Source organism: Mandrillus leucophaeus, unplaced genomic scaffold, assembly GCF_000951045.1.
Source record: "Mandrillus leucophaeus isolate KB7577 unplaced genomic scaffold, Mleu.le_1.0 Scaffold127, whole genome shotgun sequence".
In the NCBI taxonomy this organism is placed as follows: domain Eukaryota; kingdom Metazoa; phylum Chordata; class Mammalia; order Primates; family Cercopithecidae; genus Mandrillus; species Mandrillus leucophaeus.
In genome coordinates this window covers 3630557-3643737 of record NW_012101098.1, presented here as the reverse complement: position 1 = coordinate 3643737, position 13181 = coordinate 3630557, and the positions used below count along the sequence as shown (strand labels likewise).

Genomic DNA, 13181 nt, shown 5'->3' with positions numbered 1-13181 from the left:
AGGAAGGAAGGAAGGAAGGAAGGAAGGAAGGAAGGAAGGAAGGAAGGAAGGGAGGGAGGAAAGAAGAGAACAATTGCTTTAAAGGGCTTTGTTTCTCCAGGGCACGCAGATCAAAGGATATTGGATTGAATAGTGAAACAGAAGAGCCTGTCTGAATTTGCTAATGTGGTTGCACGTCCTGTGATGACTCTAATTCAATTCCATGGTGTACAAATTCTGCTGGCAATAGCGGTAATTGGGGTCAGGGATTTAGACAGTCTCTGTGTGTTCCTTTTTATTTTCTGCTCAGAGCCTGCCGGGAGCTGATTTTCTTCTTTAGATTGAGGTAAATAATTCAGTGGGAAGCAGAGGTTTTGCTGTGGGTCGATTGCTCTCCTGTGCTGCGTGGCAGCTGTGCTGGTGGCAGCTAATGTTCAGTGGGCATTGGCCTTGACATTGCATTATTATTATTTGAGCAACGGTACGTTCTTTGCTTGGCAAAATAGCTGTTTGTTATATTGACTTTCTGGGGTCGTGGCCCCTGATGTGTTACTGAAAATCATGGACACGAAGCAGATGGATTAATTGGAGAAAAGACATACAAATGTATTTAACGTGCATACAGGGGAGCATTCAGAATGAAGACCCCAAGTTACAAGGGGAGATTGTCTATTTTTATGCTTTGATTCAACCAAGTCTGGATAGCTGTGTAGAAATAGGGTTGGACAAAAAGGGCCTGATCCAATGCTGAAGGTCTGAGCGGGGAAACCCAGCCGGGCCTGTGTATCTAGATTCTTCTGGGCCTCTCTCTCTCTCTCTCTCTTTTTTTTTTTTAGACGGAGTCTCACTCTGTCGCCAGGCTGGAGTTCAGTGGCGCAGTCTCAGCTCACTGCAATCTCCGCTTCCCAGGTTCAAGCCATTCTCCTGCCTCAGCCTCCTGAGTAGCTGGGATTACAGGCGTGCACCACCACGCCCAGCTAATTTTTGTATTTTTAGTAGAGACGGGGTTTCACCATGTTGGCCAGGCTGGTCTCGATCTCTTGACCTCATGATCTGCCCTCCTGGGCCTCCCAAAGTGCTGGGATGACAGGCGTGAGCCACTGTGCCCGGCCTCTTGGCCTCTGTGAGCAGCACTCCTTCCTTCTGGGTACGGGGCTGGCGGCTTCTCTGGGATGGGGTCTTAGGACGCCCAAACAAGGCAGGTCAGGGAATTTCCTTATGGTCACTCTTTTTTCGTTTTTTTTTTTTTTGAGACATATTCTCGCTCTGTCGCCCAGGCTAGAGTGCAGTGGCCGGATCTCAGCTCACTGCAAGCTCCGCCTCCCGGGTTCACGCCATTCTCCCGCCTCAGCCTCCCGAGTAGCTGGGACTACAGGCGCCCGCCACCACGCCCGGCTAAATTTTTTGTATTTTTAGTAGAGACAGGGTTTCACCGTGTTAGCCAGGATGGCCTCGATCTCCTGACCTTGTGATCCACCCGCCTCGGTCTCCCAAGTGCTGGGATTACAGGCGTGAGCCACCGCGCCCGGCCTGTGCCACTCTTGATACAGATAGGATAGAGGGACAGTTAGAGTCCTGTTTTTAGGTTTTATGGCTGGCTTTGGGGGAGAGGTGTTCTTGTTTCTGGGACCCGTCTTGGGAAGAGGGATTCTAGTTCCTTCGGTGCCTCAGGGGAGAATGGGACTCAGAGACCGAGGGGCTGGAGAAGTTCCGAGAGAAACGTCTGCTTCTGAGACTGCCGCTGAGGCCTGCCCTTGGCGGTATTGTTTCGTAAGCCTGAACCACGTGTAGGTCTGAATCAACGTAAGGAATTTGGGTGGGGGGGCAGGGGAACTCCAATAAGAAGCATCTTTGACTCTGGCAGAGGTGGAATTTGGGCCTAAGAGGGGTTTGGTGACTGCGGGCTACAGAAGAATGCTTCAAAGCGCTGTGTCACATGGCTGGGGTCCTGAGCACAGCTTTACCGGGGGCTCATGTGTAACGCTTGGCCCTCCCATCCACCAACAGGAGCCACTTAATCGACATCTCCAGGGTGCCAGCAACCGAGGACCATTGTCACAGTCCCAGCACAAAATGAGGCTGCTTTCTTCTTGGGGGGTTAGGGATCCCAGAACACAAGGATTTGATTAAAAGCTGCTGAGTTCACTAAGTATAAGCAAAGCAAATGGGAAACAGATCTCCTGTTCCTGCCCCGTCTTATGTTCCCGGTGGAAAATAAACCCCGTGAAAGCAATAGCATCATGTGCAACCCCGACCTTGGAGACAGAGACCCCAGAGTTAGCATCGTCTACCTGGGACATCTCCCAGCCCAGGGTTCTTACTCCAAGCCCATGAGGACCCCCGCCGTGGCTTTGCTGTAACTTCCCTGGAGAGGAGAGAGGACAGGGGGCCCTGCCTGGGAGATAGATTTCCTGCCTGGCGTGCAGGACTGGAGACTGTCTCAGTGCCCAGGCCGCCTGATGCTGGCCAGAGTCCGCCTTGTTTATGTAACGAGGTCTGGGTGCGACCGACAACAGCCTCGTGTGTATGAGTCACGAATGCAGCAACTTCTGGCTGCAGTGCAACCCCTGAAACCAAGCAAAGCCTAAACCCCCTAGGCTCCACTTCCTCTGTGACACTCCCCACCCTCAATTCCCGTCATCCCCCAGGGTCGTCCAGAGCATCTCAAAGCTGAAGGAGCCTCCGCTGCAACCTGGCCTCCTGCTGCAGGATGAGACGAGCTGTCCGCAGCCCTCCCATGCCGCCCGCCTGTTTTATGCAACAGCATTTCAGAGAGGAGGGACTGGGAGGGGAGAGATAACACTGAGGCCTTTGGTTATTTAGGGCAACAGCAGGGAGTGGCCGGGTACACGGATTGGGAGGAGATTCTTAAGTAGTTGCTGAGGGGATGCCTGGAATTGCTGGGATGGGCCGAGATACAACGCAGTGAAAGATATTGGTCAACGGTGAACACAGATTGGAATGTAAATTCTCAGGGTGTGTGCATAGCCGAGACGCTTAACTCTGGGGTCCTGGACAGGTGTCTTGACTGGAACTGCTGGCAGCCTTGGAGGGGAGATGTCGCACGGATGCAAGAGGCTGAGGCGGCTCCTGTCCCCGAGCCCAGTCTGAGCAGCTTGGACCATGATGACCAAGAGAGCTGGAGGAGGCCAGGTGCAGTGGCTCACGCCTGTAATCCCAGCATTTTGGGAGGCCAAGGCAGGCGGATCACTTGAGGTCAGGAGTTCGAGACCAGTCTGGCCCAACATGGTGAAACCCTGTCTCTACTAAAAATACAAAAGTTAGCTGGGCGTGATGGCGTGCACCTGTAATCCCACTTACTTAGGGGGCTGAGGCAAGAGAATCGTTTGAACCCAGGAGGTGGGGGTTGCAGTGGGCTGAGATTGTGCCACTGCACTCCAGCCTAGGCGACAGAGCGAGACTCCATCTAAAAACAAAACAAACAAAAAGAAAACAACAACAAACAGGGAGAACGCTGGAGGGAGCAAAGAAGGGCTGGGTTGTTCTTTAAGGCGAGCCTGCAGTGATCACGGGCAGCAGAGAACATCATCTGAGAGGGACGTGGGGCACCCAGAGTGTGAGAGAAATGGCTGTGTGGGATTTGACCTGCGATGGCACCACCAGCTCCCAGCCTCCAGTCTGGGCCCAGGGGCAGCTGCTGTGTGCACCCTGGGCTCAGAGTCCCCCTTCCCTCCAAGGTTTGTGACTCTGTCCTGACTTAGGGGCTCCTGTCTGGGGATGCACCTTCGGCTCTGGAGAGGCCCTGATTACCTCCACGAGGAGCCGCAAACCTGCCTGGGTGGCGTCTGGCTGGAGCCATGCCACAGGCTGTACGAATCTATGTTGGAGCCCTTGAACCTTCCCACAGAGCAAGCATCACCCAGGCAGACAGATTTTTGGGAGGGAGACAGACATCAGAGCGGGGGAGAGCCAGCACCGAGGGCTCACCTGGTTCCCCCAGGCTTAGTCTCCTCCATGGCTTAGTGTTTGAGTGAGAGGTTGTCCCCCCTGGACAGTTCTGCAGATTCTGACTCTGCTCCTGCCTTGCCCTGAACGTCCCGGAACCTCAGGTTCTTCCTTTGGGAAATATGCATGCTGGTCATACCAACATCCTCGGGTGGGCGGATGAGATGCTTGGGTGCCTGGTATTATTGCAACAGAACTCAATGCATAGTAACTGCTGATTCAATGTGCTCCTGGCTGCATCCTCTACTTCCTGATAAATTCTCTGGTGGTGTTTTCTCTACAAGGTTAGTACTGGCAGCGGGCAAGGGAGGAACAAGAGCAAGGTGTGCATATGTGTCAGCAAGAGGGACTCTTCATCCTCACAAATTCTGCAGTGTGTTTTTAATGATGAGTCACAAAGATGTGAATGTTCTCTTCTCTCCGCTGCAGACACATTCATTAGGTTAACTGCTTTTGGATCAGGTAGGAACCTCAGCTTGTCCACAGAGGTTGCTTCCTGACCCTGTATTTGTCAGCGTAGGCTAGCTGCTGTAACAAACATCCCCCAAAGAATGAAAAGTTTGTTTCTTTTTTGTGTTGCAGCCAGGTGAGGTGGCAAAGGTGTCCTATGCTCCATATAGTCTCTCAGGGATCCAGGATCCTCACATTGTTATGCTTCACCTTCTTTTAGGGCAGCCCCTCTCAACGTAGACTCTGTGTAGGGTGGGGGGCGGGGGCAGGAAATGCCAGTTCTAAGCTGTGAGTGGTACAGTCCAGAGTCCAGGAGAGAAGTCTATGTGCTTGGAGAGAAGCTTCCTTCAAAGTTTCCTGGCCATGAGCAGGAATGAAGCTCTGACACAAGTTGCAACGTGAATGCAACTCAAGAGCATCATGCTCAGTGAAAGAAGCAAGGCACAAAATACCACATATTGTAGGATTCTATTTATACAAAATTCGCAGAACAGACAATTCATGGAGACAGAAAGTGGATTAGTGGTTGTCAGGGGCTAGGGAGGCGGAAGGGGAAGTGACTGCTGAATGGGGACACAGGTCTTCTTTTGGGTAATGAGTATGTTCTGGGACTAGGTGGAGGTGGTGGTTGCATCTCCCACGTAGCTCATAGTCAGGTTAGTTTTAGTGCTCTGGGTGACCCTAGGCTTGCAGGAGGAAGGGAGCAGCATGAGGTGAGGAACAAGGGGGATTCTGGCTTTTCTATCATGGGGTGACTTATGCCCTGTTTGCTCCCAATAGGTCAAAGAGACTTTGACTTGGCGGACGCCCTTGATGACCCCGGTAAGTGCCGATATTTCAAGGGGAGCCTTCTCTTTTCAGCTTGGATCTAACAGCATCAGCTGTATAGTTACTTTGGGGTTGGATTGGGCCAGTGTTGGGAATTTCTTGGTGTTGAGAGCTCTGTTCTTCGTGGGAGATTACAAACGCCTCGAGACAAACATTTACACACTCTCTAAATGTCTCAGACTCATTTCTTGGTAGGTCTGTGCTTCTAAACCTGTGGTTTAGGAATATGCTAGTATTTTATTATTTTATTTTATTTTATTTTACTTTATTCTACTGAGATGGGAGTCTCGTTCTGTTGCCCAGGCTGGAGTGCAGTGTTGCAATCATAGCTTACCACATAGCCTCAACTTCCCGGCTCAAGTGATCCTCCCACCTCAGCCTCCCAAGTAGCTGGAACAACAGGTGTGTGCCCCCATGCCAAGCTTTTTCTTTTCTTTTCTTTTCTTTTTTTTTTTGTAGAGACGGATTCTCACTACGTTGCCGAGGTTGGTCTTGAACCCCTGGGCTCAAGCAATCCTCTCAAAATGCTGGGATTACAGACATGCACCACCATGACCGGCCCAGTTTCTGCTTTTCTTACACTTCATTTCATGTCCCTCATTGTCCTACACCCTGGTCCCAATCCATGGCGTCCAATCTCTCCTCCCAGAGCACACTTCATTCTGTTCTCCCATCAGCTTGTCTGATTACTTTCACTCATGGGGCTGTGAGTTTTTCTTCTCCAGGGTACTGAGGACCTGGAATCTTCCCATTCTGTGTTTTATCAGTTCAAGGTCAGCTGGAACGTTTCTGACTAACCAGAATGCTGAAAATATGCATCCTGGACCCTGCAGAAAGTCCTGCTCGAGGCAGACAGTCTAATTGAGATTCAAACATTTATAGTGAAAGAAAAATATACTTTTATGTACACAGAGGAAGACTCCATTGGGCTTTAGCATTGGGAACAACTGGTCGACCAGGGCAGTTACATAATGGTGTTTGCTGGAGGAAGACAGAATGATAACCAGATCTGATCCTAAAAAGCCGACAACAAGATAATAGGAACTCATCTCTCTCCCAGTTTTCTGTGCACAGTGATGTTTTTGCTAATAATGATCCTACAAAGCAGATACAAAATTGTTGTCAGTGCAACAGGAAAATGTAATGACCCACCCCAACATGAAGTTGCCATTTCTCCCATCAAGTTAGAAAAGATGAAGATTGAATCTTACCCTGTCAAGGCAGACTGAGGGGTGGGAGTTGGAGGCAGGTGTGTGGTTGCAACCACTTTAGAAGCATTGGGGGATTTTCTCCAAAATTCAGACCGAGTGTGTAGCACCAGCATTTGGTTTGGACAAAGAATGAGGCATAGCTGCAAGAGAACCCTGTGCAATAGTGAAGGACGGGCTGGCTGGTAGGCTCAGATACAGAACAAGACATGTTACTGATCTGGAAGATCACTGACATGTGACCCAGGAGTTCCACTCCTAGACAGGTACCCAAGAGAATTGGGAGCAGGGACTCAAACAGATATTTGTGTACCCATGTTTACAGCAGCAATCTTCACAATAAGCCAAAGGTGGAAACAACACAACTGTCCATCAGGAGATGAATGAATGAACGCAAGGTGGTCCCTCCATGCAACAGAATATTATTTGGCTGTAAAAAGGAAGAGGGGTTCGGATACATGCTTCACGAGCCTTGAAAATGTGCTCCGTGAAAGAAGCCAGGCACAAAAGGCCACAGGGTGTGGGATCCCATTAATATGAAATATCCAGAACAGGCAAATTCAGAGAGACAGAAAGTGGCTTAGCGATGGTTGGGCTGGAAGACGGGAGAAAAGGGAGGGACTGCTCGTGGTTATGGGGTCTCCTTTTGGGGGGATGAAACTGTTCTGGAACAGATAGAGGTGGTGATTGTATAGTATTGTGAAAATATGAAACACCATTGAATTGTACACCTTAAAATGTCAAATTTTATGATATGTGAGTTTCATGTTGATTTTTAAAAAATCACAGAAATAAACTTCCTTGCCACTCACCTGTTACTACCTTTTCATTGCTCACCTAGAAGACTGCCAGTGCCTGCAAACACATCTTTGAATGCGTCATTTTGCTGCCAAGAGCCCCCCATGAATGGGCAGGCATGTGCCTGCTCATCCACAGCCCTTCCATATGGGAAGGAAGCCCCAGTGCACAGGAACCACAGTCACCTGTGTGGCGACTGTGGGGTGTTCGCTTTTCACTGTCTATACTGCTTGGGCTTTAAGAAACTCTGTGAGTGTATCACTATTTTAAAAAATCTTTATAATTTTACATTTTAAAAAGAAGATGGAGAAAGGAAGGATGGGAGAGAGGGAGGGAGGGTGGGAGGAGAAAGGAAGGGAAAAGGAAGAGAAGTGAGAAAAGAGAAGGAAACAATGAAAGGAGGGAGGAAAAGAGGGAGGGAGGGAGGAAAAAAGGATGGAAAGAAGGAGGGAAGAAAAGGGAGGAGAGAGGGAACAATGGAGGGAAGGAAGAAGAAAGGAGATGAGATAGGAAAAGACTGAGGGAAGGAAGGAAGGAGGAAGGGAAGAAAGGAAGAAAGGAGCGGGGGAAGGAAAGACAGACAGATGGGGGAAGAAAGGAAGAAGAAGGAAAAGAAAGAAGGAAGGATGGAGGGAAGGAAGGAGACAGGGAGAGAAGAAAGGATGGAGGGGAGGAAGGAAGAAAGGAGGGTGGGGAAGAAGAAAAGAAGAAGGGGGAAAAGGAGAGAGGGAAGGAAGAAAGGAGAGAAGGAGGGAAGCAGAGGAAGAAGGAAGAAGTGAGGGCAGGAAGGGAGAGGGAGGTGGCAGGAAGGAGAAAAGGCGATGGGAAACCTTCAATTAAAATACAGGACATGCGAAATCGTATGTCCCCTTTGGAGCTTCAGACTCTCCTTTTTGCAGTCTCTGCACCCCCAGTGAATGCCCCCACCACACGTATACCCCTGTGTTCCAGCTTCCTCCTACCAAGGCAATGCGAGGCTGTTATGTGAACCATGCTTTCAAATACACTGTTTCCTCTGTTTGGAAGAAGTCTGGCCATTGCACAGCCCTGAAGCTCCAATTTTCCCAGCCATGGCCGACTCCACCTCCTTTGACTTATCTTCCTCAAACCTCCTCCTGCCCCTGTCTGCCCACCCTCACTGCACACCCAGGTTCACTGAGCAGGGTGGTCACAGGCTGCACCCTGAGCACTCCTGACCTGATAGCCACATCCATGCAATACATGTTTGCTGAATGAATAAATGAGTGAATGAAAGAAAGTGAGAAAAGCCATCATTCTAGAAGCTGAAAGTCTTTCTCCATCTTTTCTTTTGCCTCCCCCTGCCCCGCTCTCCACCGTCCAGCTCTATGGTGGCTCTACGGGCAGGTAGCTCACTTACTTGTCTTGGATGTTCTCAGCTACTTTGGCATCCTCACAGCCTCAAGGGTGGATTGTTTTTGAATGGATTTTAAGGGTGTTTTCCTGCTTTTCTTCTGAATACAACATGGAATTTGTGTCCATATCATTTACTTTGTATTGCTTTGTCACTCCCTTTTCATCTTTCATCAGGGCGTTCATGGCCTTTCTTTGTGCTTCTGATGAATCTTCAATGCATATTGAATTTATTTTCTCTCTTTGTTCACAGAACCCACCAAGAAGCCAAACTCAGGTGAGTGACTCTTTGGCTGGGAAAAACTGAGGCAATGTCCTTGAACTGATGCTTATGGAGGGATGGTGGGGTGTATGAAGAAGATGCAAAAACTATACCAGATAGTAGATATTGAAAGCAAAATGTGGTGATTAGGGAAATGCAGATCACAACCACAGTGAAGCACCACTTCATACTCACTGAGATGGCTAAAATCTAAAATGGAAAATAACAAGTGTTGACAAGGATGTGACAAAACTGCAATGTTTGTACATTGCTGGTGGGAGTCTAAAATGGTACAGCCACTGTGAACAAATGCTTTGGTGGATTCTCAAAAAGTTAAATATAGAATTACTCTGTGAACCAGCAATTCCACTCCTAGGTATGTACTCAAAATAATTGAAAACAAGGGTTCCAAGAAAAATATGTACACAAATGTTCACAGCAGCACTATTCATTATAGCTGAAAGGCAGAAATAACTCATATGTTCATCAGTGGAAGGAATGGATAAACAAAATGTGGTCCATCCACACAATGGAATATTATTTAGCCTTGAAGAGGAATGAAGCACTGAAAATTGATACAAAGTGGTTGAGCCTCAAAAACATTTTACAAAGAGAAAGAAGCCAGACACAAATAATCACATAGTGTATATTTTTATGAAAATGAAATTTCAAGAATAGGCGAATCCCTAGAACCAGAAGCAGTGTCGTGACTGCCAGGGGCTGGAGGGGAAAGGGACAGTGACTGCTTGATAAAATCCAGGTTTCTTTTTGGGGGGACAAAAGTGTTCTGGAAGTACACAGAGGTGATGGCTGCACAACACTGTGAATGTTCTAAATGCCCCTGAATTGTTCACTTTTACATGGCGAATTATATGTAAATTTTGCTTCAATTTATTTATTTATTTATTTTCAATTAAAAAGGTAACCTTTGGCCAGGGGTGGTGGCTCACACTTGTAATCCCAGTGCTTTGAAAGGCTGACGTGGGCAGATCACCTGAGGTCAGGGGTTCGAGACCAACCTGGCCAACATGGTGAAACCCGGTCTCTACTAAATATAAAAAAATTAGCTGGGCATCATGGCACATGCCTGTAATCCCAGCTACTTGGGAGGCTGAGGCAGGAGAATCACTTGAACCCGGGAGGCGGAGGTTGCAGTGAGCCAAGATAACACCACTGCACTCCAGCCTGGGTGACAGAGCAAGATTCCGTCTCAAAAAAAAAAAAAAAAAAAAAAAAAGAAAAGAAAAAAGAAAAAGAAATAACTCCCAGACTTCTAGCAGACTCCTTGACGGCCTTCCTGACGTGAGAGATGTCAGGAAGTCAACGGATAGGCACTTATAGGTTGTTCAGGAAATGTTCACTATCAAGCAAGAATTGAAGATGCAGCTAAATTGCTGTTGGAGAGTGATGATAGCGTAAATATTTCCAACAAGGAGCTCTGCAATTCTTGCTGAAAAATCTTCCAAATGATGCTCTGCCTTAAGAAGAAATTCACACCCTGAATAGCACAGCAGGATGCGAACAGCAATGCCAGCCAAAGACATTGGAAACAAGCCGGTAAAACTAAGTGATTGTTAGCTGTTTAACAAAATAATAACTGGTGTTAACAACAAAGTGAAACTTAATTTCTAAAGATTAGGCTACCTTCACAGAGAGGATAAGAAAGGGAAGAAGTGAGTAAAAGTAGTTAGATGTTGCTGGATTTTGACATTTTAAGGTTAAGTGTTCCTGTTAAAAATAGAAATTGCACATATAACTCCTGAACTAGTGGAGGAAAATGAAGAATGAAGAATAAAATTAAATACAAAAAAATGAAGAATAAAATTAAATACCAAAATTAGCCAAGTGTCGTGGTGAGCGCCTGTAGTCCCAGCTACTCAGGAAGCTGAGGTGGGGGGATCACTTGAGTCCTGGAGGTAGAGGTTGCAGTGAGCTGAGATTGCGCCACTGCCCTTCAGCCTGGGTGGCAGAGCCAGGCTTTGTCTCAAAAATAAAATAATAATAATAATAAATTTAAAAACTGAATACTAAATGGAAGTTAAGAAGGAAGGAGTTAAAAAAGAAGAAAAGTAAAATAAAATAGTAGGAATAGTGTATCCTTAGTTTTGTTCGATGTTCAATGATTTAATAAATCTGTAAAAAGACAGAGATTAGATTATGCAATGCTATTTACAAGAGAAGTGTTTGCAACAAAATGCCAAAGGGAAGGTGAAAATAGCTAGGAAAAAAAAATGTGCAAAGCAAATACCAATAGAAAGAAAGCCAAGCTGGGCTAGCAAAATCAGACAAAATAACCCTCAAGGTGCAAACAACTTTGAGGCCCAAACAGAGGTTCTTCACACTAAAAGAATGATTCTCTGAATGATAATAGAATCTTGACCCAGCCTGCACCTCAGGTTAAGTCAAAAGTGGAAATTTAAAGATCTAAGTGTGAGATATTAAAAAGCATTTCCCCAGAAATACCAGGATCTGTAGATGGAAATGTTATTAAGAAATAAGATGTGGAGCTGGGCGTGGTGGCTCACACCTGTAATCCCAGCGCTTTGGGAGGCCGAGACTGGTGGATTTCTTGAGCCCAGGAGTTTGAGACTAGCCTGGGCAACATAGTGAGACCCCATCTTTAAAAAAAAATTTAAAAAAACATTAGCTGGACATGGTGGCATGCACCTGTGGTCCCAGTTACTCCGGAGGCTGAGGTGGGAGGATCACCTGTGCCCAAGAGAGGTTGAGGCTGCAGTGAGCCATGATCACGCCACTGCACTGCAGCCTGGGTGACAGAGCGAGACCCTGTCTCAAAAGAAAAAAAAAAGAAATGAAAACCGTAGCTCAGAGACAGAGAAACTGAGCAATGCATAGGTTCAGAAGGGTTTGAAACAGACTGACTAAATTGTGTCTTGGCATATGAGACAGGTCGCAGTTATAAAACAATGAGAGAAGAAACCAAATTCCACATAGGCAGGACTGAGACAATTGGCTGTTCTTGTGGATGATATGTGATCAAATCTCAACTTCATGCAAAACTTTTTTTTTTTTTTTTTTTTTTTGAGACGGAGTCTCGCTCTGTCCCCAGGCTACAGTGCAGTGGTGTGATCTCACCTCCCTGCAAACTTCTCCTCCAGGGTTCAAGTAATTCTTGTGCCTCAACTGGGACTACAGGCATGTGCCACCACGCCTGGCTAATTTTTGCATTTTTAGTAGAGATGCGGTTTCACCAAGTTGGCCAGGCTGGTCTCGAACTCCTGACCTCAGGTGATCTGCCCATCTCGGTCTCCCAAAGTGCTGGGATTACAAGTGTGAACCACAGCGCCCGGCCTCATGTGATACTTAAAAATGAAGTACAGGTGGATTACAAACCTGAATGTAAAAGAAAAAAATTTTTTTTTTTTTTGAGAAATAGAGGGAAATATCTTATAACCTCAGGGTTAGGAGTTTTTCTTAGATAAAATACAAAAAGCATAACCATGCCTGTAGTCCCAGCTACTCAGGAGGCTGAGGCATAAGAATCACTTGAGCTTGAGAGGCGGAGGTTGCAGTGAGCCGAGATCCTGCCATTGCACTCCAGCTGAGGCTACAGAGTGAGACTCCGTCTCAAAAAAAAAAAAAAAAAAGCATAACCTTTAAAAATGGGTTAGACTATGCCTACATTTTAAAAATAATAACCATAATAATAATCATAATGTTCTGACTTCAGGCTCTAAAAATGTCAAAAGATGAGCTATCAACTGGAAGAGGCTCCTTCCTGCCCATATCACCAGGGAAAGTTTAATATGCAAAATGCAGTCATCCTTCAGAATTCATGGGGTATTAGTTTTAAGACCCCTTCTTCCCCGCAGACACCAAAATCCACAGCTGCTGAAGTTCCTGATGTAAAATGGTGCAGTATTTGCATATAATGCAAGTATATGTTCCTGTATATTTTTATTTATTTATTTATTTATTTGGAGACAGATTCTCACTCTGTTGCCCAGGCTGGAGTGCAGTGGCGTGATCTTGGCTCACTGTAACCTCCACCTCCCGGGTTCAAGAGATTCTCCTGACTCAGCCTCCCAAGTAGCTGGGATTACAGGTATGCGCCACCATTCCCAGCGAATTTTTGTATTTTTAGTAGAGACGGGTTTTAACCACGTTGTCCAGGCTGGTTTCGAACTCCTGCCCTCACGTAATCTGTCCACCTTGGCCTCCCAAAGTGCTGAGATTACAGGGATGAGCCACAGGGTCCAGCCTCTGGTATACTTTAAATTATCTCTAGGTTACTCATAACTCCTGATACGGTGTAAATGCTATGCAAATAGTTGTTATACTATATTATTATTATTATT

The 13181-nt window shown here is 46.7% G+C and overlaps 1 protein-coding gene across 2 annotated transcripts in view; it reads left to right on the top strand.

Annotated features, from left to right (window-relative positions):
• XG (Xg blood group) overlaps positions 1–13181 on the top strand; it is a 66146-nt gene that overhangs the window by 14959 nt on the left and 38006 nt on the right. For both annotated transcript variants that reach the window (XM_011972120.1, XM_011972118.1), the window contains exons 2-3: positions 5176–5217; positions 8854–8877. In XM_011972120.1, the coding sequence (XP_011827510.1) occupies positions 5176–5217; positions 8854–8877 (66 nt within the window). The remainder of the gene's footprint in view (positions 1–5175; positions 5218–8853; positions 8878–13181) is intronic.